This window comes from Myotis yumanensis, unplaced genomic scaffold, assembly GCF_028538775.1.
Source record: "Myotis yumanensis isolate MYYU_CA2020_CCGP unplaced genomic scaffold, mMyoYum1.0.hap1 SCAF_5, whole genome shotgun sequence".
Taxonomy (NCBI): domain Eukaryota; kingdom Metazoa; phylum Chordata; class Mammalia; order Chiroptera; family Vespertilionidae; genus Myotis; species Myotis yumanensis.
The window spans coordinates 1,203,506-1,231,061 of record NW_027223756.1 but is presented as its reverse complement, the minus strand read 5'-3'; the positions used below and the strand labels follow the sequence as shown (position 1 = coordinate 1,231,061).

The 27,556-nt window shown below is 67.1% G+C and overlaps 1 protein-coding gene across 12 annotated transcripts; it reads left to right on the top strand.

Moving 5' to 3' along the window:
• The first annotated feature begins 35 nt into the window (after positions 1 to 35).
• On the top strand, positions 36 to 23,805 carry IQCE (IQ motif containing E). Of its 12 annotated transcripts, XM_070414282.1 has the most exons (23): positions 615 to 827; positions 3,299 to 3,346; positions 4,555 to 4,600; positions 4,831 to 4,959; positions 6,235 to 6,305; positions 8,339 to 8,452; positions 8,547 to 8,597; positions 9,110 to 9,180; positions 10,863 to 10,935; positions 11,140 to 11,189; positions 11,987 to 12,150; positions 12,990 to 13,045; positions 13,636 to 13,871; positions 15,027 to 15,131; positions 16,428 to 16,518; positions 16,969 to 17,139; positions 17,531 to 17,587; positions 17,934 to 18,044; positions 18,454 to 18,575; positions 19,450 to 19,541; positions 20,427 to 20,492; positions 21,723 to 21,889; positions 23,034 to 23,805. In XM_070414282.1, exons 1-22 carry the CDS (start codon positions 792 to 794, stop codon positions 21,887 to 21,889), a joined length of 2,127 nt encoding a protein of 708 aa, XP_070270383.1. In that variant the 5' UTR covers positions 615 to 791; the 3' UTR covers positions 23,034 to 23,805. The 12 variants fall into 12 exon arrangements, with proteins under 12 accessions (XP_070270388.1, XP_070270390.1, XP_070270383.1 ...); XM_070414286.1 differs by lacking the exon at positions 20,427 to 20,492 and having other exon boundaries at positions 17,531 to 17,562; XM_070414284.1 differs by lacking the exon at positions 23,034 to 23,805 and having other exon boundaries at positions 16,972 to 17,139; positions 17,531 to 17,554; positions 21,723 to 21,981.
• Positions 23,806 to 27,556: the final 3,751 nt, after the last annotated feature.

Genomic DNA, 27,556 nt, shown 5'->3' with positions numbered 1-27,556 from the left:
CACGGGGCCTCTGGGCTGGGCTGGGGGGTGGAGCACGTGCCCGAAAGGGGCGTCTTCACCCTGGAGGCAAAATCTGCGGTCGTTTGGCCTCAAAACTGGGCCCTCGGGGGCCCGCCGCTGCCCGAGGTCCTCCAGGCCCGCGGATAAAAACAGAAACAAGGCTCATCTGTACAGAGTCAGTTTTCAACATTTTGGGGGAAATACCTGACCTGCAGGTACAAGGAAATGGGAAGCAGAATTCCTATGAGTATTAAAGCAAAGTAAAAAGGGGGCTTTAAACACGTGAACTTTGATGGAGGACCCGCTTGGGACCACACCCTCCCGGCCCCCAGAAGCACTTGGGTGCAGAGGTCAGACCGCCCTGTCGCCCGCCCTGGGCTGGGCTCCTATTGGGGAGCGGGGCTGGGGGGGCGGCGGTAGATGGCGCTGCGCGAAGAGCCTCGCTCGGTACAAACTCGGCGACTCCGCGCCTCCAGGCGGCACCACCGCCGCCCCTCCGACGAGGACACGGGCGCAGAGCGGCTCACGGGCTTCCCGCGGGGCGGGCGGGGGCGCCGTGCGGACTGCAGAGCCCGAGGCCGGGGCCCCACCCGCACCTCCAGGAGCGAAGCTGGTCGGCCCGCCCGCGGGGGTTGCCGCGCACGCGCACAGTCGGCCGGCTTGCCGGGCGCCACATCCGGGGCCCGCGCGGTTGCCATGGCAGCGGGGTCGCGGCGGGCGCGCGGACGGGTCTTGAGGTTGCGGCCCGCGGAGCCCCAGAACCGGACCGCCGCGCCCGCAGCGCCACAGCCATGTCGCTGGGCACCGGGGATCCGGCTTCGGAGACGGTAAGCGCGGGAGGCGGGCCTCCTCGCTCCCTCCCGCTCGCGGGTCCGGCGGCAGGGACGCGGGCCGGGGAGGGCGCACGCCGCGGCCGCCGGTGACAGCTGCCGGGATTGTTACCGCATAAGAGCGGCCCTGCGGCCCCCGCCCACGTGCGGTCGGCGGGGCCTCGCCGCCCCTCGCCCGCCTCCGGCACCCCTGGACCCCGCCCGCCCTTGCACCGGCCGCCGCCTCCAGGAAGCCCTCCTGGTCGCAGCGCCCTCGCCTGGGAGGCCAGGAGTGTGCGGTGCCCGCGATCGCGGCCCGCGGGTGACGGAGCTCACTGTGTGAGTGTTCGCCCGCCCCGTGCCCACCCGCTGCCTCTAGGGCCGGGGCCGCCGACGGGCCGAGCGGCCGAGCCATCCCGGTGGGAGGGAGCTGGACCCTGCCCAGCGCTGATCGGAGGAGGCTTCCCGGAGGCGGTGCCGCCCCCCTTCCTCCCTGGGATCCGGACCCGCGGCTCTCGACACTCCCGGTACCGGTGCTTCTGGCCCAGGACCTGGGGGACGTCTGTGGGGGCAGCGCGTTCCCCAGGGGGAGCGAGGCACGGACAGATCACCGAGCGGTCAGACGGTCAGACGGGGCGGTGTGGGGGGGTCAGGAGCGGTTGCCCCGGGGTCCCTGGGGCAGAGGGGCAGCCAGTGCCAGGCCCTGAGTGGGAAGCTGCAGCGGGCTCCGGCCCGTGGGGGGCAGGCAGCTTGGAGGGGGCCGACCTCGCCGACCGGGCAAGGCGTTTGAGTTGTATTCGGCCCCGTGGGAAGCTTCTGGCCACGGGACCGGCCCCTGGGTCAGGGCCCGGCCCCCCTGGAAGGCAGACACGCCTTCTGCCCTGCCCGTTACCCTCCGGTGATGCCCATCAGAGGATGTGGAGGACTGCCGGACCCCACCACCTGCTGAGCCCAGTCCATGTTCCATGGATTTCCTTCCCAGTCTTTTCTCCGAGCGCCTTTTTTTTCCATGCAGTTTTAAAAATTGAGGGATGTATACTGTTTTGTAACCTTTGCCCTTAATTGTTAGCAGTTTCCCACGGCCACACGTTTTCAAGAACATGATGTTATTTATTTTTTAAATAACGGTTTATCACTACTTGGTAACTTTACCTGTTCTTTGTAACGACATCTGTGAATCAGCTTCAATCTTTTTTTTTTTTTTTTAATTCTCACCCGAAGATAGTTATCCATTGATCTTTAGGGAGAGTGGAAGAGAGAGGGAAAGACAGAGGAACATCGATGTGAGAGAAACACATGGATTGGTTGCCTCCTGCACGCACCCCGACCAGGGCCGGGGATGGAGCCTGCAACCGAGGTCTGTGCTATTGCCCGGAATCGAACGTGGGACCCTTCGGTCCGCAGGCGGACACTACCCACTGAGCCAAAGCGGCCAGGGCTCGGAAATGTGACTTTTAGTATCTGACCTGTGGCTACCCCTGTTTTATTGATCATGTCCCTGCTTTCGCTCCTTCACTTCGTTGTTTGCTATTAGAAACGCTCTTTCGAATGCGTTTGTCAGGCCCCTTACACATGCCAGGCTCGGAGGGCACAGACAGAACGCAGCCTGGGCCCGGCCCTGGGAGACGCCGCAGGGCACAGGCGGGCGGTGGTTTCTCCGCTGAGCCGGGATCTGTTTCACCAAACGGGGACTTTGCGGGGCAGGCTGTCCAGCCCGTCCAGGCCCAGCCCCGGCGTTCCTCAGCGCAGAGCCGCTGGGCTTGCTGGTCACTTCCCAGCGCTCACCACCTGGGGCCCTCCCCTCCCCGGGGTGCCATGGAGCCTGGTCGTGACCACCAGTGATTTCAGAGCCAAGCGGGGACAGTGTTTCGGGCTTTCAGCCTCACCTGCCAGGGGTCCCTCTCGGCTCAGCAGAAGCTCCTGTTGGTCAGCGGCCGTTTGAGGCCCTAGACCAGCCCGGTTTGCCCTTGCCGTTGCGTGGGCACGGGGTGTGACCTGGAGGCTGTGGCCACCATGCGGCAGGGACCGGGGACCTCGACCCCATCAGCCGGCCCGGACCTCACTCGCTGGCCAGGCGGGCCCTGGACCGGGAAGCAGGGCCTTCGCCAGCCCACCTGCTGGCCTGCGTGGTTTTCACGGGACTTTGACGTGCTCTCACCGGGAGAGGTCACGGGTCCTGGTGCTCCGATGGAAGATGAGAGAGAGAGCGCTTAAACACGCCGGCCATGAAAGAGGCACTTTCCACAGGGACTGGTTCTTGATCGAAAGTCCCCAGCGACTCGGGACACGCCTGCTGGGTTGAGGGGTGGAGGCGTTTTTGCTTTGTGTCCGAGCGGTCCCTCCTGACACAGCCGAGCAGCCTGCTGGCGGCTCCCCAGGGCGGGGTTGGGGTTGGGGTTCCTGCCTCAGCGAGGCCTTGTGAGTGTGTAAGTGTGACCGCGGGGGCCAGGCCGGTGCCTGGAAGTTCCATGTGTGCGTCTCTCCTGCAGGGAGATGACAGTCTGTCGGCGATTACCTTCGACTCCGACTTTGAGACGGTGAGTGGATCGGGAGGCCCGAGGGCCGTGCTGGTGACTTCCCTTCCGCTCCTCAGGGTGCAGCGGCACTGCCTGCACGGCTGCGTGCAGACCTGGAGCCCGGATCCCAGATGCCTCTGAAAGCGGCAGGTCTTTAGCTGAGCAGCTGTGAATGTCAGTGCCAAGCTTGTGTTCAGAAGCTGGTCCTGCCAGTGGGCAGGTTCCCATCCTGCATCTGGTGTCGGCCCCGCCCCCAGCCCCCAGTTCTGACCGGTGAGGGGAGGGAGCAGGGCTCAGGGTGCGGTCAGGGCAGCTGTGGGAGAAAGGATGCCGTGAGCTGCACGCGGGTCCTGGCCAGTCCCAGCCCGAGGAGCGGAGGCAGCAGGTCGGGCAGGTCTGGTCCGGGCACCTGTGGACCCTCGGCCCCCGGGTTGTTTGGAGAATGGAGCCGGCTCCCTGCGCTGGTGGGAGAGAGGAGCCGGCTCCCAGCTGGGCATTCCAGCCAGCCCGCTGCCCCCGTGGCAGCTGACTCCCCACACCGCACTCCCCCCGTTCTGCGGCCGTTGTCTGGTGGGAGGGCCATTGCAGGGTGAGGAACTGTCCCCCAGCCCTGCTGAGGGACGGGCCAGCAGTCTCGGCTGAAGTCCAGCTGCCTGGGACAGACCTGGTGCCTCGGCGGAGGCCAAGTGAGGGGTCCCTGCCGGGGAAGCCTGAGGCCACAGGGCCCGAGGCGGGCAGCCCAGGGGCACGGCTCTGCATCGCCACCCTGCTTGTCCCACCGGCTCTCCAGACACACTCCCTCTTCTCCTGGTCACGAGGTCTGAGCTGTCTGAGCCCACCCTGGGGACAGTCACACCGCCATCCAGGCCTGAGGACAGTTGGGGGGCAGGTCCACCACTTGTGCAGCGTTTCCAGCTGAATTTAAGGCTCCCACATCCCCTGTGTCTGTGATGTGACTGGAGCCACCACACCTCGGGGACCCTCCTCAGCTGCAGCCCACGTGGGCCCCGGGTTTGGTGGCACCCCCTGAACGACGTGGGCCCTGTTTTTAGTGGCACCCCCTGAGCCACATGGGCCCCAGGTTTGGTGGCACCCCCTGAGCCTGTGGGCCTTGCTCTGCTCGGCCTGCAGGTCAGTCTCCCGTCGCTGCCCTCACACCCCACCCTGAGCAGGCAGGGCTTGGCCGGGCATGGGACTCATCTGCTGCCCCCGGCTCTCCTTTCTTCCAGAAAACAAAGAGGAAAAGTGTCCACAAACCTCCACCCACATCGCCCAGTAAGTACAGCCGGGCGCCTGGCCCCCAGTTTCCTGGGTAAGGGGCTGCTGCGGGGGGCGTCCTGGGTCCTGGGAGGGAGGCCCAGCCCAGCAGCTCCTGAGCCGTGGCCCGAGCCTCCGAGCTGCCAGCGCCGCACTCCTGGGCCTCCGGCTGGGTTTCTCCTTGCTCGACACCTGGGCGGAGCGCGTGTTGGAGGCCGGTGCCGCCCTGACCCTGCGCTGGCTTCCAGAGTCGCCGTATCACTGCAAGCCGAGGACCGCGGCCAGCGGGCGGCCCCCGAGGACGGCGGCGAGCATGCCCCTGGGAAGCAGGACGCCTCTGACGCCGCAGAGGCTGTGGCTGGGAAGTGCCAAGCAAGGTCCGTGCTGCCCGACAGTGACCTGCGGCTCGCGGGGGTGCAGGCGTGGCGGGCGGTGTGAGATGGGGTTTTAACGTGACTTGTCTGGAAGATTCACATGGACCTTGAGACGTGGAGCCTCCTGGCTTTTACGAAACACAGAGCTGGTCTGGGACGGTCTCCGTGGTGACGCCGTCCGGGTCTCGTGCGGTCGGTGCTGCGTGGAGGCGGCTCCGGCCCTGCACGCCGTCGGGGGTCGGAGTCCGTGAGCTGTGGGCAGCGCACTGACGGGCAGCTGGACGGGGGCCGTGGGCACACGGATGCCGTGGGAGCGGCAGCGGCTGCGGTCGGGCGGGCTCTCCGCTCTGAGGGCCGGCTGCTGGCGTCTGCTCCTCGGCCCCTGGTCCGAGCCTTCCCACGAGGAGGCGAGAGGAGAGCCTCCACTTCCCCGCTGGGCCCTGGCACAGTGACCGCCCCCGGCCAGCAGGCTTGCCTGGGAGCAGCGCCCCCTCTCCCCACCCCCACCCCCGCCTCCCAACCACCTGCCAGAGGCGCTGAGAGCAAAACGTTCAGACCCAGGCGCTCAGCCAGCAATGGGAGCACGGGGGCCACGTGACCGAGCAGGAGCAGAAAGGGGTGAGAGTCGGGCTTCCTCTATGGAGTATCCCGAGGACAGTGACCCCGAAAGTCCATTCTGCCCCCAGGAAGTGGCGCTCCTGACGTGACAGCGACAGCGTCCCGGGCCCCCCTGTTCCCGCCTCCCCACACGGTCTTAGTGACGTCGGCCGTAGGAACGGCTAGAGGTGGGCATCGCAGCACCACGAGAGGCCAGGGCTCACAGCGGGAGGCTTGTTCTCACGTCCCTGTCTCCTGTCGGGCCTCTCCCCGCGTGGCCCTGGCGCCCGGGTGGCCCCCCTGCACCGCCCGGGCACTTTGCACACGTGCTGGCGCGTCCGAGGCCCGTGGGTCGGTGTTGGCCCGAGCTCCCCTCAGCCTGGCAGCGGCATGGAGCCCTGGCGGGGATTGCTCGTGGCCTTTGTTTTGTTGGCTGTTTACAAGGTATACGTGTCCCTTCCCGCGACTCCGCCCCAGCCCTGCACTGTAGCTCCGCCCCCAGCCCTGTGGGCATGGCCATTTCCACTCCTCCGGGGGACAGATTGTGATTGGACTAAAAGCATTGAAACATTTCCACTCTTTATTCTTCAGGATAATTTTATTACCTCCCAGGTTTTCCTTAAGATCTGGCTAAGATCTTCCTCCTTCCCAGGTCTTTCACAGGCTGTGTGTTTCCTCCAGGTCTCGCCCCAGGGACTCCGGTCTACAGAGAGAAGGAGGACATGTATGACGAGATCATGGACTTGAAGAAGGTAGCGTCTCTCCCTGCTCCTGGCGGGTTCAACCAGCCATGACGGGAAAGCAGGGTCTGTGCTGGGCCTGGCCATGGGAGAGCGGGAGCGTGACCCCGCCGCGCCCTGGCTGGTGACCCTGGTGGAGGAAAGGCCCACGCCCGCGTGTCTGCGCCCTGCTCTGCGCACAGGGAGGCGGGCCCTGCAGAGCCCTGTGGCCCTGAGACCGGCCTGCGATCCCAGCGCTCAGTGCGTTACGCCTCCCGTTCGTGTATTTCCTTGGTGCTAACGGGGCGTTTCCCACGCACTCACTCGGCCGCTCTGCACAGCTCACAGCTGTTACTGGGTGGTGACCTTGAGGGCGGCGGTCTGTCCAAGGGGAACGCTCCAACCAACGGAACCCCCCCCCCCCCCCCCCCGCCACGGCCAGCTCCTCTCCAGCTGACGGCATCTCTTTCTCAGCCTTTTACTTTCAACCTACCTACCTCGTTAGTTTAAAGGAGTTTCTGTGGACAGCCTGTGATTGGGTCAGGTGTTTAGACTACTTTGCAATCTCTGTCTTCTAATTGGCCTGTTTAGATCATTTACATGTAATGTAATTGTCGCTATATTAAGATTTGTCTTCAGTTTTGTTAAGTGTGTGTGTGTGTGTGTGTGTGGCCTCATTGCCACTGGCCGATGGGAAGTCCGGACCCTCAGTGGGCCGCCTCTGACCCCCACACCTGCCCCCGGGAGGAGGGCAGCACCTGCAGCAGCCGGCAGGGCGGAGGCCGGGCCGCACTCAGCCTTCCCAGCAGGGAGGGCACGTTCTGTGGCGCTTGCTGGGGTGGGGCAGCGCTCGTCCGTCAGGCCGGCCCCTGCTAGAGAGGGCTGTTCTGGCCTGTGCCCATTGGCTGGTCCAGGCCGCCAGGCCGGCTTCTCCAGCTCGTAGTGCGGCCCCAGGCCCCAGCTCCCAGCTCCCTGCCTTCCCCCCACACGCCCAAAGCCGCGCCACAGGAGGCAGAGGGAAGCGGTGCTCCGTGTTTCCGGGAGCAGAGTCCCACCGCTGGCGTCCTGACCTCCCAGTGACCGTGCGCGCCTGCCGGACCCGCGGGACACGCAGCATGGCTGCCCGCCGCCCCCCTGGGGGGGTGCCCTGGGAGCCCTGGGGGGCTGGTTTGTTCAGACACTGCCCTCCCTGAGCCCACGAGTCCCTGGAGGGAGAAGGGTGCTTCATGTGGACACGGAAAGAACACGTGACCTTGTGCCACGGCCTTTTGGGGGGAGAGTTCCTAGTTGCGTGGGGCAGTTCTGCCCCTCCTGGCACTTACAACGCCCCCCCTCGGCAGTGCCCTCGGTCTCTGTACTGTGACCCCACCTCCACCCCGCCACGCACAGCCCTGAGGGCAGCCAGGCAGCTGTGAACTCGGTGCCTCCCACTGTCTGTGTGCACGCAGTGTGTGACCCAATGTATATGCTCAGTATGTATGCATGGTGTGTGTGTGTGGTGTGTGTGTGATATATGTCTGTGTGTACCTGGTGTATATGTGTACTCTGTATGTGTGTGGTGTGTGCATGGTGTGTGGTGTGTGTGCATAGTGTATGCATGATGTGTGCGTGCGTGGTGTGTGTGGTGTGTGTGTGCACGGTGTGTGGTGTGGTGCACGGTGTGCAGTGTGTGTGCACAGTGTGCGGTGTGTGTGCATGGTGTGTGTGTGCACGGTGTGCGGTGTGTGTGCACGGTGTGTGGTGTGTGGGCATGGTGTGTGTGTGCACGGTGTGTGTGCATGGTGTGTGTGCACGGTGTGTGTGCATGGTGTGTGCACGGTGTGCGGTGTGTGTGCACGGTGTGTGTGCACGGTGTGTGTGCATGGTGTGTGCACGGTGTGCGGTGTGTGTGCATGGTGTGTGTGTGCACGGTGTGTGTGCACGGTGTGTGTGCATGGTGTGTGCACGGTGTGTGGTGTGTGTGCATGCTGTGTGTGTGCACGGTGTGTGTGCATGGTGTGTGTGCATGGTGTGCAGTGTGTGTGCATGCTGTGTGTGTGCACGGTGTATGTCCTTTCTCCCCTCAGTCGCTGCACATGCAGAGAAGCGACGCGGACCTGCTGAGGACGAAGCTCCGGCGCCTCGAGGAGGAGAACAGCCGGAAGGACCGGCAGATCGAGCAGCTGCTGGACCCGTCCCGAGTGAGTGTCCGCCCGCCGGGCGGTGCCCTGGCCAGAGGCGTGGCCGGGCGGTGGGCCTGCCTGCGTGTCCTCACGTCCCGCTCTGCTCACACAGGGCCCGGACTTTGTGTGGACTCTGGGCGAGAAGAGGCCGGACGCGGGCTGGGTGAGTGTCAGCTGCGGCCGGACAGGCAGCCTTTCCGCCCGAGGGAGGCGCCTTCTCTCCAGAGCGCCCGCCCGCCCCGGTGAAGCAGGTGCGGCCGAGGGGCTCAGAGCTTCTAAGACCCTCCTCCTGGAGCCCGGCATCGCCAGACACCGCTGAGGGCCTGGGAGGGGCCGGGAGGGGCCGGAGAGGGTGGGCTGAGCAGCTCCCGCAGGTGGATTCTGATGTAGGAGACACGGTCACCGGCCTCCCCCCCTAAACAAGCGCTGGGTGCCGCCGGCACCTGGTTCCGAGCAGGAAGAGAAGGACCCCCCCCCCCCCCCCGCATTATTTAATACACGTGGCCGAGGAGGGACCAGCGATGGGGGACCGGCGATGGCGGGCCGTGGTGTGGGCAGTGCTGGGCGGCGACCAGCAGCTGCAGGAGCTGCGCCTCCGGGCACAGACACGGTCGCACTGGGCAGGCCAGGCTCCGAGGAGGGAGCCGTCCGCCTCAGGTGTGGCTTCTGCTGCAGGTCATCAGTGGGCTGAAGCAGAGGGTCCTGCGGCTGGAGCAGCAGTGCAAGGACAAGGACAGCACCATCAGGTGCGGGCGGGCGGGGGCGGGGCTGCCTCGTTCAGACTGGCATTGGCTCCAGGTTCTCGGGTGTAGCTTGACTTCCCACCCGCCCCCTCTGCCCCAGGTCCCCCTTCTGCCCCAGGTGCCCCCTCTGCCCTAGGTCCCCCCTCTGCCCCAGGTGCCCCTTCTGCCCCAGGTGCCCCCTCTGCCCCAGGTCCCCCCTCTGCCCTAGGTCCCCCCTCTGCCCCAGTTCCCCCCTTGGTCCAGGGCCCCCCTCTGGTCCAGGTCCCCCCTCGGCCCTAGGTCCCCCCTCTGCCCCAAGTCCCCCCTCTGATCCAGGTCCCCCCTCTGCCCCAGGTCCCCCCTCTGCCCCAGGTGCCCCCTCTGCCCTAGGTCCCCCCTCTGCCCCAGGTCCCCCCTCTGCCCTAGGTCCCCCCTCTGATCCAGGTCCCCCCTCTGCCCCAGTTCCCCCCTCTGCCCTAGGTCCCCCCTCTGATCCAGGTCCCCCCTCTGCCCTAGGTCCCCCCTCTGATCCAGGTCCCCCCTCTGCCCCAGTTCCCCCCTCTGCCCTAGGTCCCCCCTCTGATCCAGGTCCCCCCTCTGCCCCAGTTCCCCCCTTGGTCCAGGGCCCCCCTCTGCCCCAGTTCCCCCCTCTGCCCTAGGTCCCCCCTCTGATCCAGGTCCCCCCTCTGCCCCAGTTCCCCCCTCTGCCCTAGGTCCCCCCTCTGATCCAGGTCCCCCCTCTGCCCTAGGTCCCCCCTCTGATCCAGGTCCCCCCTCTGCCCCAGTTCCCCCCTCTGCCCTAGGTCCCCCCTCTGATCCAGGTCCCCCCTCTGCCCCAGTTCCCCCCTTGGTCCAGGGCCCCCCTCTGCCCCAGTTCCCCCCTTGGTCCGGGGCCCCCCTCTGCCCCAGTTCCCCCCTTGGTCCAGGGCCCCCCTCTGCCCCAGGGCCCTGGTCCCAGCTCCGTCTTCCACCAGAAAGAGAGTGACTACTAGCCGTCTCCTGCAGGTGTCAGTAGGGAGCAGTGTTTTCCTTTAGCCTTTCCTGCTGCTGCCCCTTTGAAGAGGTGTTTCTCTCCTTAGCCCCTGGGCTCGCTCTTCACGAACTGCAGCAGGGACGTGTGGGTCTTGACACAAGAAGCCCTGATGCGTGGCTTGTCCCAGCCCCCCCGCCGCACCTCCCTGCACCCCCCGCACCTCCCTCACCCCCCTGCACCCGCGCCATCAGAGGGCATTGCCCTCGTCTCCTCGTGGTGCGTCAGTTTCCCTCTCCGTTTCTTGCTGAACTTGTCAACGTAAGAATGTCACGTGCTGATCCCTCTGTGCTGCAGGGCCCCGAACTCTGTAACTTCCGTCTCTGTTAGCGCCTTTCTCTAGTCTGTCCGCAGCTGAGGAGGGAGGATGCTGCAGACGGGACAGGAGAAAGTAGGTCTCTGTCCTGTTACAACTCCGCCCCCCGAGGTCCAGCTCCAAGGACAGCCTCTCCCTAGCGAAGGCAAAGGCGTCGTCAGGGGTCTGTCCCCTCCCCTGGGAGCAGCCGCCGCCTGGAAGGGCCTGTGCTGCTGAGCGGTCTCCCGTCAGGAAAGGGTCCCTGTGTGGCGCCCGCGGCTGGGGCCTCAGCCCTCACTCCCCACCTCTCCGAGGCCCAGGACAGGCCGTGTCTCTGCCCCGGGTGCGGGCTCTGTTGCTCACTCTGAGCTTGGGTTTCAGCAAGCTGCAGGCGGACATGAAAACCACGAGCCTGGAGGAGATGCGGATCGTCATGGAGACGTACTACGAGGAGGTGGGGTCCTCTGCCCGGGCGGGCGTGGGGCTGGGGGGAGGGAGGGGTCGCTGCTGGCTGGGGTGGCCACCCGGTCCCCTGCCACCGCGAATGTGAGTCAGGCACCCAGCGCTTCCCTCTCTCCCGGGCAGAGCTGGCCTGTGACTTCGCTCCGGGGAGGCGTCCGTGGCGCTAGGACTCCACGCCTTTCTCTTGTGTCCACAGATCCACCGCCTCCAGACGCTGCTGGCGAGCTCGGAACCGTCGGGACGGAAGTAGGATGATCTCGTGTTACACTCCCTCCTCTGGGGCCATTGCCATGGTTACGGAGGTGCCCTCAGTCCCCTGCTCACTGCCAACAGCACGTCCCTGTGCTGTCACTGTCCACACCCACCACGGCCCCCGCTCAGCATCGCAGGCACTGGCTTCCCAGACGCACGTGTTGGGGAGACACCACGCAGGGTCCCCTGTCCGCGCCCAGAGGGCACAGGCTGTCAGCAGACAGGGAGGCGCTGGTCCCGGCGCGGTGCGCGGCTCGCGGCCTCGCCCTCGCCCTCCCCGTTGTGTAGGGCGGGTGGCCTCCTGCTGTGTGAGGGCGGGGGGTGCTGTGTGACCCCATCTGCAGGGCGCTGGGTAGTGAATGCCACGCGGTTTGGGGGCAGGCATGTTTCAGGTGTTGGTCTCGGCGCCTCCCAGGTGCCTGCTGTTCTTTGGGTCACGCTGAGCCCTCGGCCACGGGGGCTGCCTCCTGCAGTGGGAAGGTGGCCGCGGCACTCTGCAGACCGCGGGCAACACTCAGTGACCGAGGCTGAGGCCCGGGCGCAGCGCCTGTCCCACCCGGGCCGTGTCCGTGCCGACCATGTCACTAACGGGAGTGTGCGGGTGGGCAGGGGGCGACTGCTCTAAGGCTCTGGGACTAGGGGTGCTTATGCCCCGGTGTCTGCAGCTGGGCCTCCCCCTCGGTGCCTGACGCAGGGACGGAGCCCTGTGCGGGCGGACAGCTTGCTGACGGGGTCAGAGCTCACGTCCTGCGGGATGGCAGTTCGCAGCCTGAGCGGCATCTGGTTCCCAGGCCCGCGGGGGAGCGGAAGGCCGGCCTGCGGCGGCAGCGGAAGCTGAGTGGTGCCCTGCTGAGCCTGTCGCGCAGCGTGCAGGAGCTCACCGAGGAGAACCAGAGCCTGAAGGAGGACCTGGACCGCGTGCTCAGCAGCTCGCCCACTGTCGCCCGGACCAAGGGTACCTCCCACAGCCTCCCCCCCACCGCGAGGCCCACAGGGCAGACACCGCCACGGGCAGGCCATGCAGAATGTGCCAGAACTTAGTGAGGGCCTGCAGTGTGCCCAGCTCGGGCCTGGGGGCTGGATACAGTAGTAAACGGAAGCAGGCAGACGCCCTCGTGGTGACATGGTGCAGGGAGGGAGAAGCCAGCAGGTCGGTGTGGGGCAGGCAGATCAGGGCCAGGGGCAGGGCCTGCAGTGTCCTCGCAGGGGCTGCTGGTGCCCTGGGCCAGGCTGTGCACAGTGCAGAGAGGAGCAGATTTGGGGAGGGGGTCAGTGAGGTCAGGGTCTAGGCCTTGGCAGACCGAGGCCTGGTGGCCATCAGCAGGTGGCCATCAGGGGGCAGGTGGCCATCAGGGGGTAGGTGGCCATCAGGGGGTAGGTGGCCATCAGGGGGCAGGTGGCCATCAGGGGGTAGGTGGCCGAGCGACATCATAGCACCTGTGGGTGAGCAGAGAAGGGGCCAGGAGCAAGTGGTGGCCTGGAGCAGGTGCAGGGTGTGGGGGCGGGGCCAGAGGCTGCGTATGGGGACGGCTGTGGGGCTGGCACAGTGAGGACCATGGCCTTGAAGAGCCGTGCCCATGGACCAGCGGGCCAGGCCTGACAGGGCAGACTCGGGGCTGAGGGTCACCTGAGGCCTAGGAGACGGGTACCGGGGACTCCACAGTGGGAGGGGCAGACCCCCCTGCGGAGAAGCCCTTTGGAGCAGGAACCTGCCCGCATCACGGGGGCCCAGAGCGGTGCCAGGCAAGGGGCGGGGTGGCTGCTGAAGACGGTGGCTGCACACTGTCTTTACAGGGTGCGTGGAGTGGAGCAAGCCCCGGCTGCTGCGGCGGATCGCGGAGCTGGAGAAGGTGAGCGCCTGTCAGCATCACCGCCTGGTCAGGGCCTGCCCTGCACGGGGAGGGGCGGGACGGAGATGGGGACAAGCGGGCTTTGCTCCTGCACTTAGGGACCGAGCCGGGCAGCCCTGAGCGTGGCTGACTGCAGACGGGCACCGACCAGAGGGGGCGGGCGCCCAGCGGGGTGGGTGCAGAGGCCCCAGCGCCTCAGACAGCGGCCGCCTGTGCCGGGTGGCTCCTCGCTGCCTATGCCTCGCGGTGGCTCCCTCAGCGTGTGCCGCCTGTGCTCAGAGACTGCCCGCCACGCTGCCCCGCTCTCTGATGCCAGCGTCAGACTGAGGGCCCAGGGCCGGCACCCGGGCATCGAAGAGCGGCTCCGGGCCGCCGCGCTGTTGGCTGAGCGAGTAGTCCTGTGACTTCACGTCTAGAAGCTGAAACGTAGAACTTTATAATTTGGGGCGTTTTAAAACCAAGCGTGTTGGGAAGGACAGGCCCGGAGGCGGCCCCAGGGCCAGTGGCCGAGTTTTCCTGGCTGGGGGCGCTGGCGCCGGGGTGGGGAGGTCGCTCGGAGTGACGCTAACCGGTGCCTGTGCTGCCCCCAGAAGATCAGGTCGCTGGAGAGCCCCCCGCCGCAGGCCTCGGACGGGGGCCGGTCCGACGCCCTGGCGCTCTGCGCGTCCAGCACGTGGGGTCACCGGCAGCCGCTCCCTGAGCCCCAGGAGGACGGCGAGCGCCACCAGGACAGCGAGCGCCAGGACGACAGCGAGCGGCTCCGGGGCGCCCTGCGGAGCCTGAAGGGCGAGCGGAAGGCCCTGCGGGCCCAGCTGCAGGAGAGAGAGTACGTGTCCCCCAGCGGCGTCCACTCCGATGTGTTCTCCGGGCTCACGCTGCGCTCTTGGGCGGGGGGGTCCCCGGCTCCCAGCCCCGCGCATGCTGGTAGGGAACTCGCAGCCTCTGTTCCGGCTGCGAAGTGCAGGCGGCGTGAGTGTGAGGACATTCGTTGGCCATAGTGCATCATGAGAGGGGCCTTTAGGGCTCCTGACCCCGCGCTGTAGAGGGACTTCCACGTTCTCCTTTAATCCTGTGCAGAGGCACACAGGCTCGGTCCGTGTTTATGACTCCACGTTCGCTAGTCCCCGTCCTGTGAGAGTAACCCGAGCCTGCGTCTCCTGAGACCGCATCGCTCTCAGACCTGCTGCTTGGTGGGTGGTGGGGAGCCAGCACCCAGCACCTCGGCCCCGCCCACCTGGGGGCTGATTGGAGATGCGGCACCTCAGGTTGGATGCGCTGGTTGGAGGCCGGGGCCCAGACCTCGAATCTGACTGGTGTCCGCTGAGGCCCCCTGTGCCCGCGCGCACACCCAGGCCTGGGGCGGACTCCCGGCTGCGGTGGCTGATGCCCGGCTTCTGCGACCGCGGAGGCCACGCCCTGGCGCCGCCTGCTGCTGCCCCCGCAGTGGGATCTAGTAGCGCATCCAGAAGCGAGGTGCCCGGCTCTTCCTAAGTTCGTGTGTCGGAGCTGAACGCGAGGCTGGTCGCTCTGAGAGGCCGTGACGTCTGCGATGCCTCCTGAGCTGCCAGGTGGCAGGGCAACAGCTGCCCCCCGAGCCCTGCTGTGCCCGCTCTGCCCACCACCCACGTGCGATCTCGGTCACGGGATCGCGGGACCTCCGACAGGTCTCCGAAAGCCCCGTCCTCAGCCCGTCACCCGTGGGACAGGATGGCCACGTGCGCACAGCTCCTGGGAGGTGCCTGGGGGCGCCTGTGCCCAGGACGGCGAGGCCGGACGCGGGGAGCCTGCCTGACTCCACGGTCCCTGCACCCGCTCCCGCTGGCAGCCGGTGCTCAGGGCATGTGGCGCAGGACTCTGCCATCCTGCTCCGCCTTCCCTCGGCCCCTGTGTGCCCGCAGTCCTGAGGGCGTGGGCTGTTTGCTGAGCACCCCTGCGGTGAGGCCGGGCGGGCGACTGACCGCATGTCTGGTCCTCTCTCCAGTCTGGAGGTGAGGCAGCTGCTGCAGGCCAAGGCCGACGTGGAGAAGGAGCTGGAGGAGGTGCGACGAGGAGAGGAGGCCAGGCGAGCGCGGGAGGCAGCCCTGAGGTGAGCGAGCGGAGCCAGCGGGCATGGCCTCTCCCCCAGGTAGGCCAGTCAGCAAGCTGGCCCGGCGCCTCTGCGCCCACACGCTTCACCCCCCACGCCCCCGTCAGGCCTCCCTGGACGGTCCCTCCCACACGCGCCCTTGTCCACCACAGCCCCTAAGCGGAAACAACCCGAATGTCCACCGGCAGATGAATAGAGAAAAACGAGGTGTCCGTACCAGGGCACGAGAGGGACGCAGCCTGACATGCACCCGCATGGATGGGCCTCAGAACCGTGTCCACGGGAGCGGCAGGCAGACAGGCCACTGTTGACCCGACACGTGCAGAGCGGGCTGGGCAGGGCAGGCAGTGGTCAGTGGTTGCAGGGCTAGGCCAGGGCGTGGGGGTGACAGACGGGTGTGGGGCTCTGGGGCGATGGGAACCCTCGGGCCCTAGAATTAGGCAGGAGAGGCGGCCCCCAACACCGTGGATGTATGGACACGGGTGTGCACCTTGGCTGTCACGTCAGTGAAAAAGGCCCCCACGAGTAGAAATCTGAGCAGAAACATTTACACTCAGAGCAATTACTAAGGCAGGTTGCTGAAACAAACTTTATTTTTACAAAAGTTTATTCTTAAATGTACACCCAGACAGCACTCCATTCCAGCTGTAGTAGCAAGAGATGCTAAAACAGGAGTGGGATCGGGTCACCGCTGCCCCAGGCCCCAGGGACAGCTCACGTTGCCAGATTTCTAATTCCCCCGGCGGCCGGGCCCTTCCCCCGGCGGAGGCCCTCCTGTGGCCTCGCTCTCAGGGCCTGGAGGGCCTCCTGCTCCTCTTTCTGCTTCTGCTCGAACGCCTTGTCTTCTCCATCGCCGTGGCCTCTGCGTGGCTGCCCAGGGGCTGCTGGCCACCTTCGTGGCAGACAGGGCGCCGGCCCCTCCCTGGACCCTGCCACCGGGACCGAATGAGCATTTGTTCTCAGACGAAAGGTGCAGCTTTGGTGCCGGCTGGGCGACCAGAGGGCAGGTCACAGCGCAGAGGTGTTCGAGTTCCTTTAAAGCCGCGGCGGGCGCACGTCCTCTGTGCACGTTGCCTGCTTACACCCGCCGAGCACCTGCCCACACCGCACAGTCAGCGCCTCTTCCGTTCTCGCCTGGCCAGAGCGATGCTGGGGGGCCAGCCCACGGTGCTCCCGCCCGACGGGACAGACACCCGGTGCCCCGTGTGGGTGCTGCCTGGCAGCTGGGCCCCCACCACGCGTCTGCGCACCGCGTGAGGCCAAAGGGTGTCCCTGTCCCCGTCCCCTTCCCGCTAGAGAGGAGATCCAAGCACTGACCCGGAAGTGTCAGGACCTGCAGGCAGCGAAGGAGGCAGAGGAAGACGACCCCACGGAGGGGACCCCTGAGGTACGGCCTCTCCGGGAGGCTTACTCCGGCCACGTGTCCCCTGGAGCTCTCACTCGGGGGCGAGGACGGCGCTCGTGGCGGCTTTTCTGGGGGTGTCCTGCAGGCAGTGTGTGTGGGCCCCCAAGTGCCCCAGTCGGGCTTATTCTGACCGTCACAGCAGCCACTCCGGCTTCTTCAAAGCCGGGCTAGGAACGGCCTTCACCCCGAAGGCCCACTTCTGTGACGGCCTCCGCAGAGGACGAAAGGGCCCAGGAAGCTGGTCCTTCTTGCGCTCTGCAAAGCTGCTGGGCTGCCTCCTGGAGCCCGCGTCCCAGGAGAGCGCCCCCGAGGGCCCAGGCGGCGAAGACCCGCCTGTGCCGCGGTCCCTCCCGAGCGTCCACTGGGCGTGCGGGCAAGACCTCTCCGGCACCGGCTGAGTCGGGCCAGTGACCCCTCCCCCACGGTTCCCAGCAGGCCCCGGAGGAGCCCCAGCCTGGGCCTGCCGGCAGTCCCTCTCCGCAGGACTCGCTGGAGCCCGGCGCCGGCGAGGACAGCCCCTCCCAGCCCTGCGCCTGCTCCGAGCAGCGGAGACACGCGGCCGCCAGCACCCTGCAGGCCCAGTGGAAGGTGTACAGGCGCCAGGTGAGGGCTCCCGGGCCCTGCTGGGCTGCACCCACCAGGCGGTGCTGAGGCCCCTCCCAGCTGCCAAAACCACTGCCCGTTGTTTACCGACCCACGGTCACCTGCCCTCAGACGGGCGGGTCTGTGGTCGGTGCAGGTGACAGAGCAGACACCGCGGAGAATGGCGTGGAGGGGTTGGGGGGGACCACACACCACCCCTGGAGGCACGAGCAGCCCCCTGGGGAGGAGGGAGCGCTCGAGATAGCAGTGGCTGGTCCCAGGCCTGGCAGCTGGCAGAGCCGGCACCTCCTCTCCCTCCCCCGCCCCCGACTGTGGCAGGGGCAGGACCAGGAAACGGACTCCACTGTGAGAAGTTGGTCCTCGGTTAACTCATTCCTTGTCTCTGTTTCAGAAGAGGGAGGCCGCGCTGGACGAGGTGAGCAGGTGTGGTTCCCCGGTGCCAGAAGAGGTGAGGGTGGGGTGCTCAGGCAGCCGCATGCTGGTCCCCACGAAATCCCACCGCGAAGACGGGTCTGCGGCACTGTCCTGCCACAGCGGGAGGTCGTGTGGCCGCTCCTCCGGAGGTGCGGGTGGCGGTGGGACCTGGAGAGCGGCCACCCGACACCAGCTGTGCTTCACGCACACACGGAGCCGCGGGGGTCCTGGTGGGAGAGGCGCTGTGAGTCTCCGTGACCGTGCGGTCGGTCGTGAGGGACGCCCTGCCTCTGCTCTCAGAGCTCCCACCCCGCAATCTCCCCTGGTCCGAACCCGCCACCTTCCTGGCTTTAACCTCCAGTCCCGTCCTCTCCCTGCAGGCGGCCATGGTGCTCCAGGCAGCCTTCCGCGGACACCTGGCTCGGGCGAGGCTATTGGCGAGCCCAGCATGTGGTCCCGGACCTCCCAGTGTGCCCGGCCTCCCCAGCCAGGTAATGCCCCCCCCCCCCCCCGGGGCAGGACCCCGCAGCCCCTCCCAGGCTCCGGTCCACCTCGCCTGCCCGAGGTTGTGCCTGCCTCCCTCCCGGCCCTGCAGGCCCCGCCTGGCGCCCTTGGGGTCCAGTTAGTGGAGGCGCTAGGACATCCACAGAAGGTCCTTCTTGCTATTAAGGCGGGAGCTTAGGCATGAGCGTCCGTGCGCCTGTCCCTGGGGAAGTGGCGAGGTGTCACCTGAAGGGTCTCTAGAGCCAGGCACTAAGGACCTGCAGCGGAAACTGCTGCCTGGAGAGTAGGAGCCGAGCCCCTGACGGAGCTGTGCCCACCTGCTCTCCGGAGGGGGCACCGGCTGTGCCACCCGAGGGCGGGCGGTTCTCAGGGCTCTCTCACTGTCCTTACGCGCAGAGCCCTCCCTCACCCCGCCCTCCGAGCCCCGTTGTCCAGGCCGAGGGCGACCCCAGGCAGGAGGCGGCCGTCACCCTCATCCAGTCGGTCTTCCGGGCACACCTGGCACGGGTCGGGCACAGGTAAGCTGCCTGGCAGGCCCGCTCCCTATCCTCCGCACAGGTGCGCCCAGGTGCAGGGGCGAGCCGGGACCACGGCGTCACCAGAGCAAAAGTTGCACCTTGTGAAACTTGCTCCCGTGCCGTGCAGGTGGGTGGGCCACCGTCCTGGTCGGACGGGGAGGGTCAGGTAGGAGAGTGAGACCCGTGTGGCTGGCAGAGCCCAGTGGTGGACTGGCTGCCCCGTGTCCTAGCGCATCCCCCTTTCTGAGGGACCACGGGGCGTCCTGGGCTCGGGCCTCCTGCAGCCACACCGTCCTGAAGAAGTAGTGCCATTGCTGGTCACGCTGCCCCTCAGGGAGCACTCCCGGCTGCAAGCACTCAGCCCTCTGAGCGAACTCAGCCCACGGGTGGGGTCCAGGGTGGGTCCGCAGTGAGCTCAGTGGGCGCCACAGTGTCTGCTGCCTGGGAAGTGCAGGCCCCTCCCGGTCCCGCAGACGCTGCTCCCTCGCCCCCCACACACCTCCGCTTCTCGCCTGCATGGCAGAGGGCGGCCCCGCGCTGTTAGGTCTACAGCTTCGCTCTGCAGAAGGGCAGCCGAGTCAGAACTGCACGGTCCGGGGGGCCGCCATACGACTGTGCGGGTCCTCCCTGGGCACTCAGCCAGGCCGGCAGGTGGATGGTGGCCTCACCACCGAGACAGCAGGGAGGGGTGTCTGAGGCCCGGCCTCAGCGAGCATGCGGGAGGCTGACGGAGGACTCGGGGAGCCCCCACGGCCAGCTGTCAGGATGGGTTCGGCCGGGAGCAGCTACCTGCTGCCTATCCTGTCGGACCAGTGGCCTGAGGAAGCCAGCAAGCCCGGCCCGGCGGTGGTCAGCTGCGGTCACTCTCTTCCAGGACCCGGGCGCTCCCTGCAGCCTCTACCAGGATGCCTGTTCCGGCCACACTCAGTGCGCCCTCCCCGCCAGCGCCCCCTGTGGCGCCTGCTGGTAAGTCCAGGTCATTGAGTGTCGGTGCTGGGGCCAAACAGCCACCACCCGGAAGCAGAGGACGTGGAGCAGAGTGAGGGTCTCGCACAGCCTCCCCGTCACAGCTCCGCCCCTTCCCCAGGCTGTGGGGAGACAGAGGCCCAGGCACTTCCTGGGACTCAAAACCCACACGGTCACCTGCAGGCCAGTCACCTGCCAGCACCTGGTCCTGGCTGCCGGCAGGCGTCCCGGCTTTGCTCTCGGCTCCAGCTGGGGACCCTCCCTCGGCCAGTGCTCCCCGGGGCTGGGTTTTAAGTAAAGAATTACTCAGTTTCCTTTTCCGCTCAGTAAGGCCCAGAGCCGCCACTTACAAACCAGGGTGGCGGGCCTGTGAGGTCAGAGCCCGGCGGGGCCGCCATGCCAGGTGGCAGCTGGGAATTGCTCCGTGCTGTCCTGGGGATCCTCCCACCTCGACCTGCAACTGGGCAGCTCATGTCCACCTGCTGGCGGAGGATGAGCCCTGGTGGGTGGAGATCTGAGACCGGCCGGTGAAGCCTGCAGCTCGGGCTCTGGGAAGGCGCCAGCAGGTGCTGCCACCAGCAGCCTTTCCCGGGTGCACTGGCCCGCTGCGTCCTTGTCCTCGGGTGGGAAAGACGAGTGAGAGGAGGCGGGCAGGCGGGCAGGCGGCGCCGTGCTCCCAATCAGGGATCTACGAAAGGAAGCAGCCGTTGGGGCTCCGAGGTGTCATGAGGTATGAGGTGTGAGGGTCGGTACACAGCGCAGTGGCCGGGATCTGTGCACCCGGAGCAGTGATCGCCTGCAGCGTTTTTCTGAACCAACGGTGTCGGGAGAACGGAGGGTGGGAGGGCCCCGCCCGGTGCTGACTGCTTCTGGCCTGTGTTTCAGGTCAGGAAGACAGTGAAGTGAGCGGCGGGGACGCCATGGAGGGCCCAGCCCCGCAGCCCTGCCCTGGTGAGTGGGAGGCCACTGCGGCAGCAGCCACAGGGGCAGGGAAGGAGGCGCCCTCGGCCCAACACCCCTTCCCTGCAGGGGGTGCGGGGAGGGGAGCTGAGGATAAGCTGAGTTTGCGCACAGCTCGCCCGGAATCCCTCATCGGAAATTGCCACCTCGTCGCCTTTTGCAGCCTTGTCCGGGCTCTCGAACTCCGATATTCTCTCCAAACCTCCGTTTGTAAAGCTCCGCACACAGTCCTGGGACCCCGCCCCAGCCCCTGCACTGGGGCGCCGGGCTCCTGGCCCAGCAGACCCCGTGGCGGCCTGGTCCTGTGATGGGGCCGCCATGTGCCCACCCGCCTCCCGGCAGCCTCGCCTCCGTCACACACGGCAGCGCAGGCGCGTCCCGAGTGCAGCTGCTCCCAGAGCCAGTCTGCGTGCCGGTCCGTGCGCCCGGCTCCTCTGGTTGCCGGTGTTTTTAAGGGAAAAGGCCTGAGTGATCTTTTCGTTTTGTTGGTCCTCGCCCGAGGGTGTGTTTCCATTGGTTTTTAGTGAGAGTGGAAGGGAGAGGGAGAGACAGAGAAACATCGATGTGAGAGAGAGACAGCGATGGGTCGCCTCCTGCACAAGCTCGGCCAGGGCCTGGGCCAGGGAGGAGCCTGCAACCAAGGTTGTGCCCTTGACCGGAATCGAACCCTAGACCCTCAGTCCCCAAGACAATGCTCTCTCCACTGAGCCAACCCCGCCAGGGCGACGTTTTTAATTTCCTAAGTTTCCGCTTTGGTGGTAATTTCCCCGAGAGTCACAGAAGGAAGCCGATGCTGCAGGAGTCCCCCTCATCTCACCGCCAGCTCAGCCATGTTTCCCTCCGATCCCGCGAAGCCGTGGAGCAGGAGCCCTCTCTGTCCCCTGGTCCCAGGGCCCCTCGCCTGCGGTGGCAGCCCAGGTTGCAGTGGGCACACAGCTTGAGTGGCTGCTGGGTGGCCGGACCTGCCTCCAGGAGCCCCGCCCACACTCAGCCTCCCGGTGCCGGTGCCGGCAAGGCTGCCTCTCCCCGCGTTTGCGTGTCGAAAGGCCCGTGTTGGGAGCTGAGCCGAGAGGCTGGGGGGACTAGGCGGTGACGGGAGAGGCCGTGGCAGTGACGCGGGTCCGAGGTCTGACCGTCCCGACCGCTCTGGCAGTGACCCTGGGCGTCCTGCCAGGAGAGGGCAGTGGGGTGACCCCTCCCTCCCCCTCTGGTTCCTTTCAGCCGAGCCCCCTCCCTCGTCTGCGCCCTGGGAAGACGTCTCCTCGGATGATTCGGACGAAGTCATCATGGCTCCAGCTCTGCCCTCGAAGAGAAGCCCCTCCCTGCCCCCCGCCCTGGGTCCCTGCGGGCGCGCCGCACACGGGGACGCTTTGTCCGCGGAAAGCTAGGTTAGCAGGACAGAGCCGCTGGAGGACAGGCCCTGACACTGGGAAGTCACTTACCTTTAGGGAAAGAACAGGACCTGCTCTCCCTCGGCACCTCCGGCTTCTCGTGTGGCTGGTTTGTGTGAGGCCCGAGCGCCTCCCCCTCCCCGTGGGGCAGGTGGTCGCCCCTGCCCGGTGCCCCGTGTCCACATGGCGGTGTCAGGGCCCACACCTGAGGGGCCAGGAGCCGCCTTGGCCCGAGGGAAGGGGTGCACCATCTGTGGGTGCGAGGGCCCCCCGCCCCCCTGCTGGTGCTTGGTGCTGGCCGAGCCTCACTCTACCCGCTGGGCCTGTCCCGGTTCAGAGCCGGGGGACAGGAAAGCCCCGCAGGTGCTGCATGATTCCGAGGCGCCCTCCGCCCGAAGCCAACCTCTGCGTGGCTGTTCCTCTGGGAGCTCCAGGCCATGGGCCCTGAGGGAGCCTCCGGGGCTGGAGGGCAGGCCCTGCCGAGGAGCAGGCAGGCTCCGGGGCATCCAGGCCCGTGCACCCGACCCCAGAGGCCAGGCCGCGGGCAGAGCTGGGAAGGGCAGGACGAGCCCTGGACTTGTGTCCTGGGCGTGTGGGTGTGTGTACGTCCTGTGCCCTGTCCTGGGCCCAGCACTGCTGGGCTGCTCCGCGCACACAGCCTCGACGCTGCCTCAGCACACGCCCACCTCCCGGACGGCCGGCCGTGCAGGGTGCAGCCTGCCTGTGGCCCTGGCCCCTCAGACTCTGCGACTCTTCCCTGGGGATGCCCCCGCCCCTGCCAGGCGCGCGTGCCGGGCTCAGCCTGGGCTGGGACCCAGGGCCCGCCTTCCGCGTGCTGCCAGACTGGCCCCGCTGCTCCCGCACCCAGGTGGGCGCCAGCAGTGAGGTCCACCGGGGGCAGGGGCAGGGCCAGGTGACGGAGCAGGCCTGCGTGAGTCTGGGGGTGGGACTTAAGCGGGTAGCAAGACTGAGGCTCCCTGGGGAGACTGGACAAGGCCCAGGAGCAGGGATGTGTCCTCAGTGAGCGCCAGAGGCCCAGATCCTGCGTGTCCAGGGCGGGGGGAGGGGTGGCTCTGGGCCATTTCCCTGCAGCCCCTGCGCATCACCTCGCACTTGACAGCGAGCACACCTGTCTCCCCAGACCCTGACCTGGCAGTGACACCATCGGCCGGCGGAGCTGTGGGGCACCTGCCGACACGGTCGGGTATGGGGGTCCACCCCTCAGGCTCCAGGGGCACCCCCCTCGGGCCCGGCTGGCTGTCTGTCCCACAGGGTCACCTTTAGCTCACATCCCCCCTCCCACACGGACAGACTACGGACTCGAGAGGCGGGCGCTGGTGGGAAGTGGCCCCAGCCTCAGGCAGGAAGAGGAGGGGCTGACGCCAGGGCGGTTGCGGGGCTGCAGGGTCTGTGCAGTGTGTGGTCCCCCAGTGGGGGTGCGTGGCTGGGATGGCCTGGCCACCAGGCCCCAGGCCTCCATGCATGAGCCCTGGATGTCGCTGTGCTGACCAGGGCTCATCCCCGTGGGCAGGAGGGACGGATGTGGCCCTGATGCAGGCGCTGCTGTGTGTCCTGGAGGAGGAAGGGCCTGGGCGCCGGGAGAGGCAGGTGCCCAGCCCGGCTCTGCGGCCTTAGAAAGCCCAGCTGCACCCAGGAGCGCCCTGGGAGTGGCGGCACCTGTCCTCGGGCTCTGAGGACCTGAGAGCAACAGACCTGCTGGGCCCCACCTCCCGCCTCCATCAGCTGACCACCCTCGTGCTCCCTGAAGACCCCAGGAGTCCCCTCTGTGTGGCCCTGGGCAGTTGGGTGGGCGGGCCCCTGGCTGCACCTGTTGCCACGAGGCTCTGGGGAGCGGGAGTCCCCTCTGCTCCGTGCTGCCGGCCTTTGTGAATAAACGCAGTTTGCAGCGTATTTGTCACCATCACCCATAAACCCGCACATTCAGTTGCTTCCAGGCGTGGGCTGTGGCTCACGCGCAGCCTGTGTGCTGGGCTGCGGGGACGCACGCTGGTTCCTGGCAGGCGGCTGGTCAGCTGGGCCCCTGAGCAGGAGGGCGCCCACGAGCCTCAGCCAGGCTGCCTCCGGGCACCCCGTCCGTCCCCCGATGTCTCTCCTGCTCCCCAGTGAGGACTGAGCACCAGGAGAGGAAAAGTGGGGCGCGTTCCCCAAATCCCATTCCCCTTCCGCTCTAGCAGCAGGGCGAGCGTGTTCCGGACCAAGTGCAGAGCCGCGGCGAGGACAGGCGGCCCTCAGAGGCAGGGTCCACGTGTCCTGGAAGCGTGGCTTCCCGGCGGTGCACCAACGAGGCGGGTCCGTGGTCTGTCCGCGGGCACCGCTGCTGGCCCTTGCACTGGGCGGAGCTGGTCGGAGCCCCCAGTGACCTGGGGGTGGCCGAGGGTGTGCCCGAGCCCGTCCTGGCAGCCGATGCCCCCGTGCGAGCTGGCATGGCACTAGGAGACTTGGTGCTTGCAGAGCGCGGTGGGGCCGATGGGGCCGTGACAGCCGAGAGCGGGCACATCCGACAGCCTGCCACGCGCCCCCCAAGGCCGGGTCAGAGCAGAGGCGGGGACTGGGGTTCCAGCTGAGCTGGGCAGGGAGCGTGGGGTGACGTCCAACCTCGAGGCTCCTCCCCGAGACAGGAGAGCCGGCCCCTCAACAGAAATAGGTGGCAGGTGCACCCGCCGCACACACTCAGCCCCCGCTTCCCTCTGGGGAGTTCTCTCCACTTAAAGCCCCTCAGGTGGGGCAGGGAGGGTGGCCGCCCTGAGCGGACTGTGCCGTGGAGCTGGGACCTCAGCCCTGGGCAGATGGGGAGGCCGCCCAGTGGGGCTCCGACTCCCACTGCCCTGCGGCCATCACAGAACCCAGGAGGGTCCTGGCTGGGTGCTCGCTGGCCACCGGCCTCCGTTTCCCCATCTGTACACAGGGAGGAGCCATGTCTCCGGGAGGGTGTGAGCCGGCGGCCAGGGCAGCCTGTCCCAGCCTGGGGACCATCTCCCGAGGGCCTGGCCGTGACAACGTCAAGGCCGTGCTCCTGTCTGAACCCTGCTCACCCAGTGCCTCGCCGGGAGGGAGGGGCCAGGCGGAGGGCAGAGGGGGACTTTGGACTTGGTCCTGAGGCCGGGGGATGGGAAGGGCAGCAGGGGAGGGACAGGCAGATCCCTCATGGAGACCGGGGGCAGCGGCAGGGCCGAGGGCGTGGCTGTGCTCCAGGTGACCTCGAGCAGGACATTGGGGTCATATTCCCTGGGCCCCAGGGCCCCTAGGAGAGGCCACCGTCCTGGGAGGGCGACCCTGGCCTCCCCTGCCCGCCCCGCCCCCCACACTCACACCGCCTGGGAGGGAGGGAGCGAGGCTGTCAGAGCCGGGCTCTGAGACTGGGCGCCCAGGGCCCCCCATGGCACAGACCCTGCTGTTGGGCGTGACAACCCCAGGGCACGTGGGGGAGCCGCACGGGGACCGGCTTCGGGGGGGTGGAGGTGGGGGGGGCAGGAGGCTGGCCTCCAGCTGTGGCGCCGTCCCTGGGTTATCCTGGGACCCACGGGGGAGGCTGGGACTCCTGCTTTGCAGACGAGGAGACCAAGGCTCAGACAGCTGCCTGCTCGAAGGGCCTCCGCCCTGGAAAGGGATGCTGTCCCGGGCCGCCCACGGCAGAGCAGCCGGCAGGCTTAGGAGAGGACGGGAGGCCTGTCCCTCCACGACCAGGCCCCCTCCGCACGACTGGCCGCCTCCCAGGCCCGAGAAAGGCGGCCTCCCCCCGAGGCAGGGCCACGCGGCTGACATCCCCTCCAGCAGCTGCTGCCACCGTTGCCCCAACGCCGGTGGAGCGAGGGTGGTGAGGCTGCCGGGAGGGGGCCATACCGGCCTCCACGCCCACGCCCATCATCCGGTCCAGCCCCTGCCCGTGCCCACCAGGGCGTTCGGGGGGTTACTGGCTGACGAAAGGACACCCCTTGAAGGTATCAGACGTTACGAAATCTCCCCCGGTTGTGTGAGCCCAGAATCAGAACTGTCACGGCCACGGCCCGGCCCGTGTCCACACCTCCCATGTCCACGCCACCTCCCGTGTCTGCGCCTCCCGTGTCTGCACCTCCCATGTCCACACCTCCCGTGCCCGCGCCTCCCGTGTCCCCGCCTTGACCAGCATGGCCTTGGCCAACAAACATCACTAAGTGGGACCCTGGCAGGCCCTTCGTGCTTGGGGCTTTGCACCCTCTTGCCTCGCCGAGATGCCAGGCGGAGGTGGCCTGCAGGAGCCACTGCCCACGCACCAGCACCAGCACCAGCCCCAGCCCCCTCGGAGCTGCCACGGGACTCCAGGTGCCGACAGGAGAACAGCCCAGCTGAGCCCAAGCCGCTGGCCCCCAGGTGGTGAACAAAGACCGGGGTTGTGTTAAGCCACCAAGTTCCGGGAGCAGTAGGTAACGGATCCTTCAGCTTTTAAGCCTGCGTCGCTCAGGGCTGTGGGAGAGCATTAGACTGGAAGTAAGATGGTTCCCACCCGTCTGCACCTCATTCTCGCCTTCGTCTCCTCCTCAAAACGGGGATGGGGTCGTTGGTGCTGTGAGGGTGAGGCTGTGGCGTGAAGGGCACCGGGTGACTTCCGGGGGTCAGACGTCTGCGGACACTGTCCCCCGGGACGGCCTTGCTTCTGACCCGATCGCCAGATTGGGGAGTTGCCAAAACCAGGCTTCATTCCGGTGATTTTCGAGGATGATTCACGTTGCCGGCAGCTGGCATTCCCACGGCTTCCGTTTATTAGCGCAAAGGATGCAGATAACCATCAGACGGAGGGGGAGAAGCAGCGAGAAGATGTGTGGCCCTGCCTTGGTGTGTGACAGACACATGGATGTCACCGTGGCCGGCGTGAGCAGCGCCCGCGGTTCTCCGGTAGCCGGGACCCACCAGCCAGGTGTCCGTGGCGAGCAGGCCTGGCTGGCTGCAGGGCCAGAGCGGCCTCAGGCCGGGCCGCATCGCTGCGGGCACCAGGGAAACCCAGCCTCCCGCTGTCTCATGAGCTCTATCTCCACGGAAAATATGAACCTCTTTGGGCCACGTCCAAACGCAGGGGATTCCATTGTCCTGGCTTCCGCCCCGGCCCCGGGGGCCCGTCCGCGCCTGGCCTTTCTCCAGGCTCCACAGGTCTTGGGACAGCCCTCCCGGAGCCTCAGCCCAGCCCCTGCTGGCCGGGGAGCTGGACCTGGGCAGCGCCTGGCCGGGCCCCTCCCCCTCCATTCTAGATGCTGCCAAGGAGCTCAGGCCTGCCTCAGCCTTCCTCCTCCCAGTTTCACTCACAAACTCTGCTTCCCCGGAGGGAGGGAGGGAGGGAGGGAAGGAAGGAGGGAGGGAGGGAGGGAGGGAGGGAGGGAAGGAAGGAGAGAAGGAGGGAGGGAGGGGAGGGAAAGAGAGAGGGAGGGAGACCCCAAGGGAGGCCCTTTCCCATGCATCCTGTTGGGGGGCGTGGGGTGCATTTACATAACCGTTTTAACCATTTTGAGTCTAACTCAGTGGCATTTAGCACATTCACAATGTTGTGCGACCATCACCACTATCTCTTCTGGAAATATCTTCGCCACCCGGAAAAGAGACCCACACTCACTGAGCACTCACCCCCACCCCTCGTCAGGCCCGCAACCTCTGACCCACTTTCCGTCTCTAAGGAGG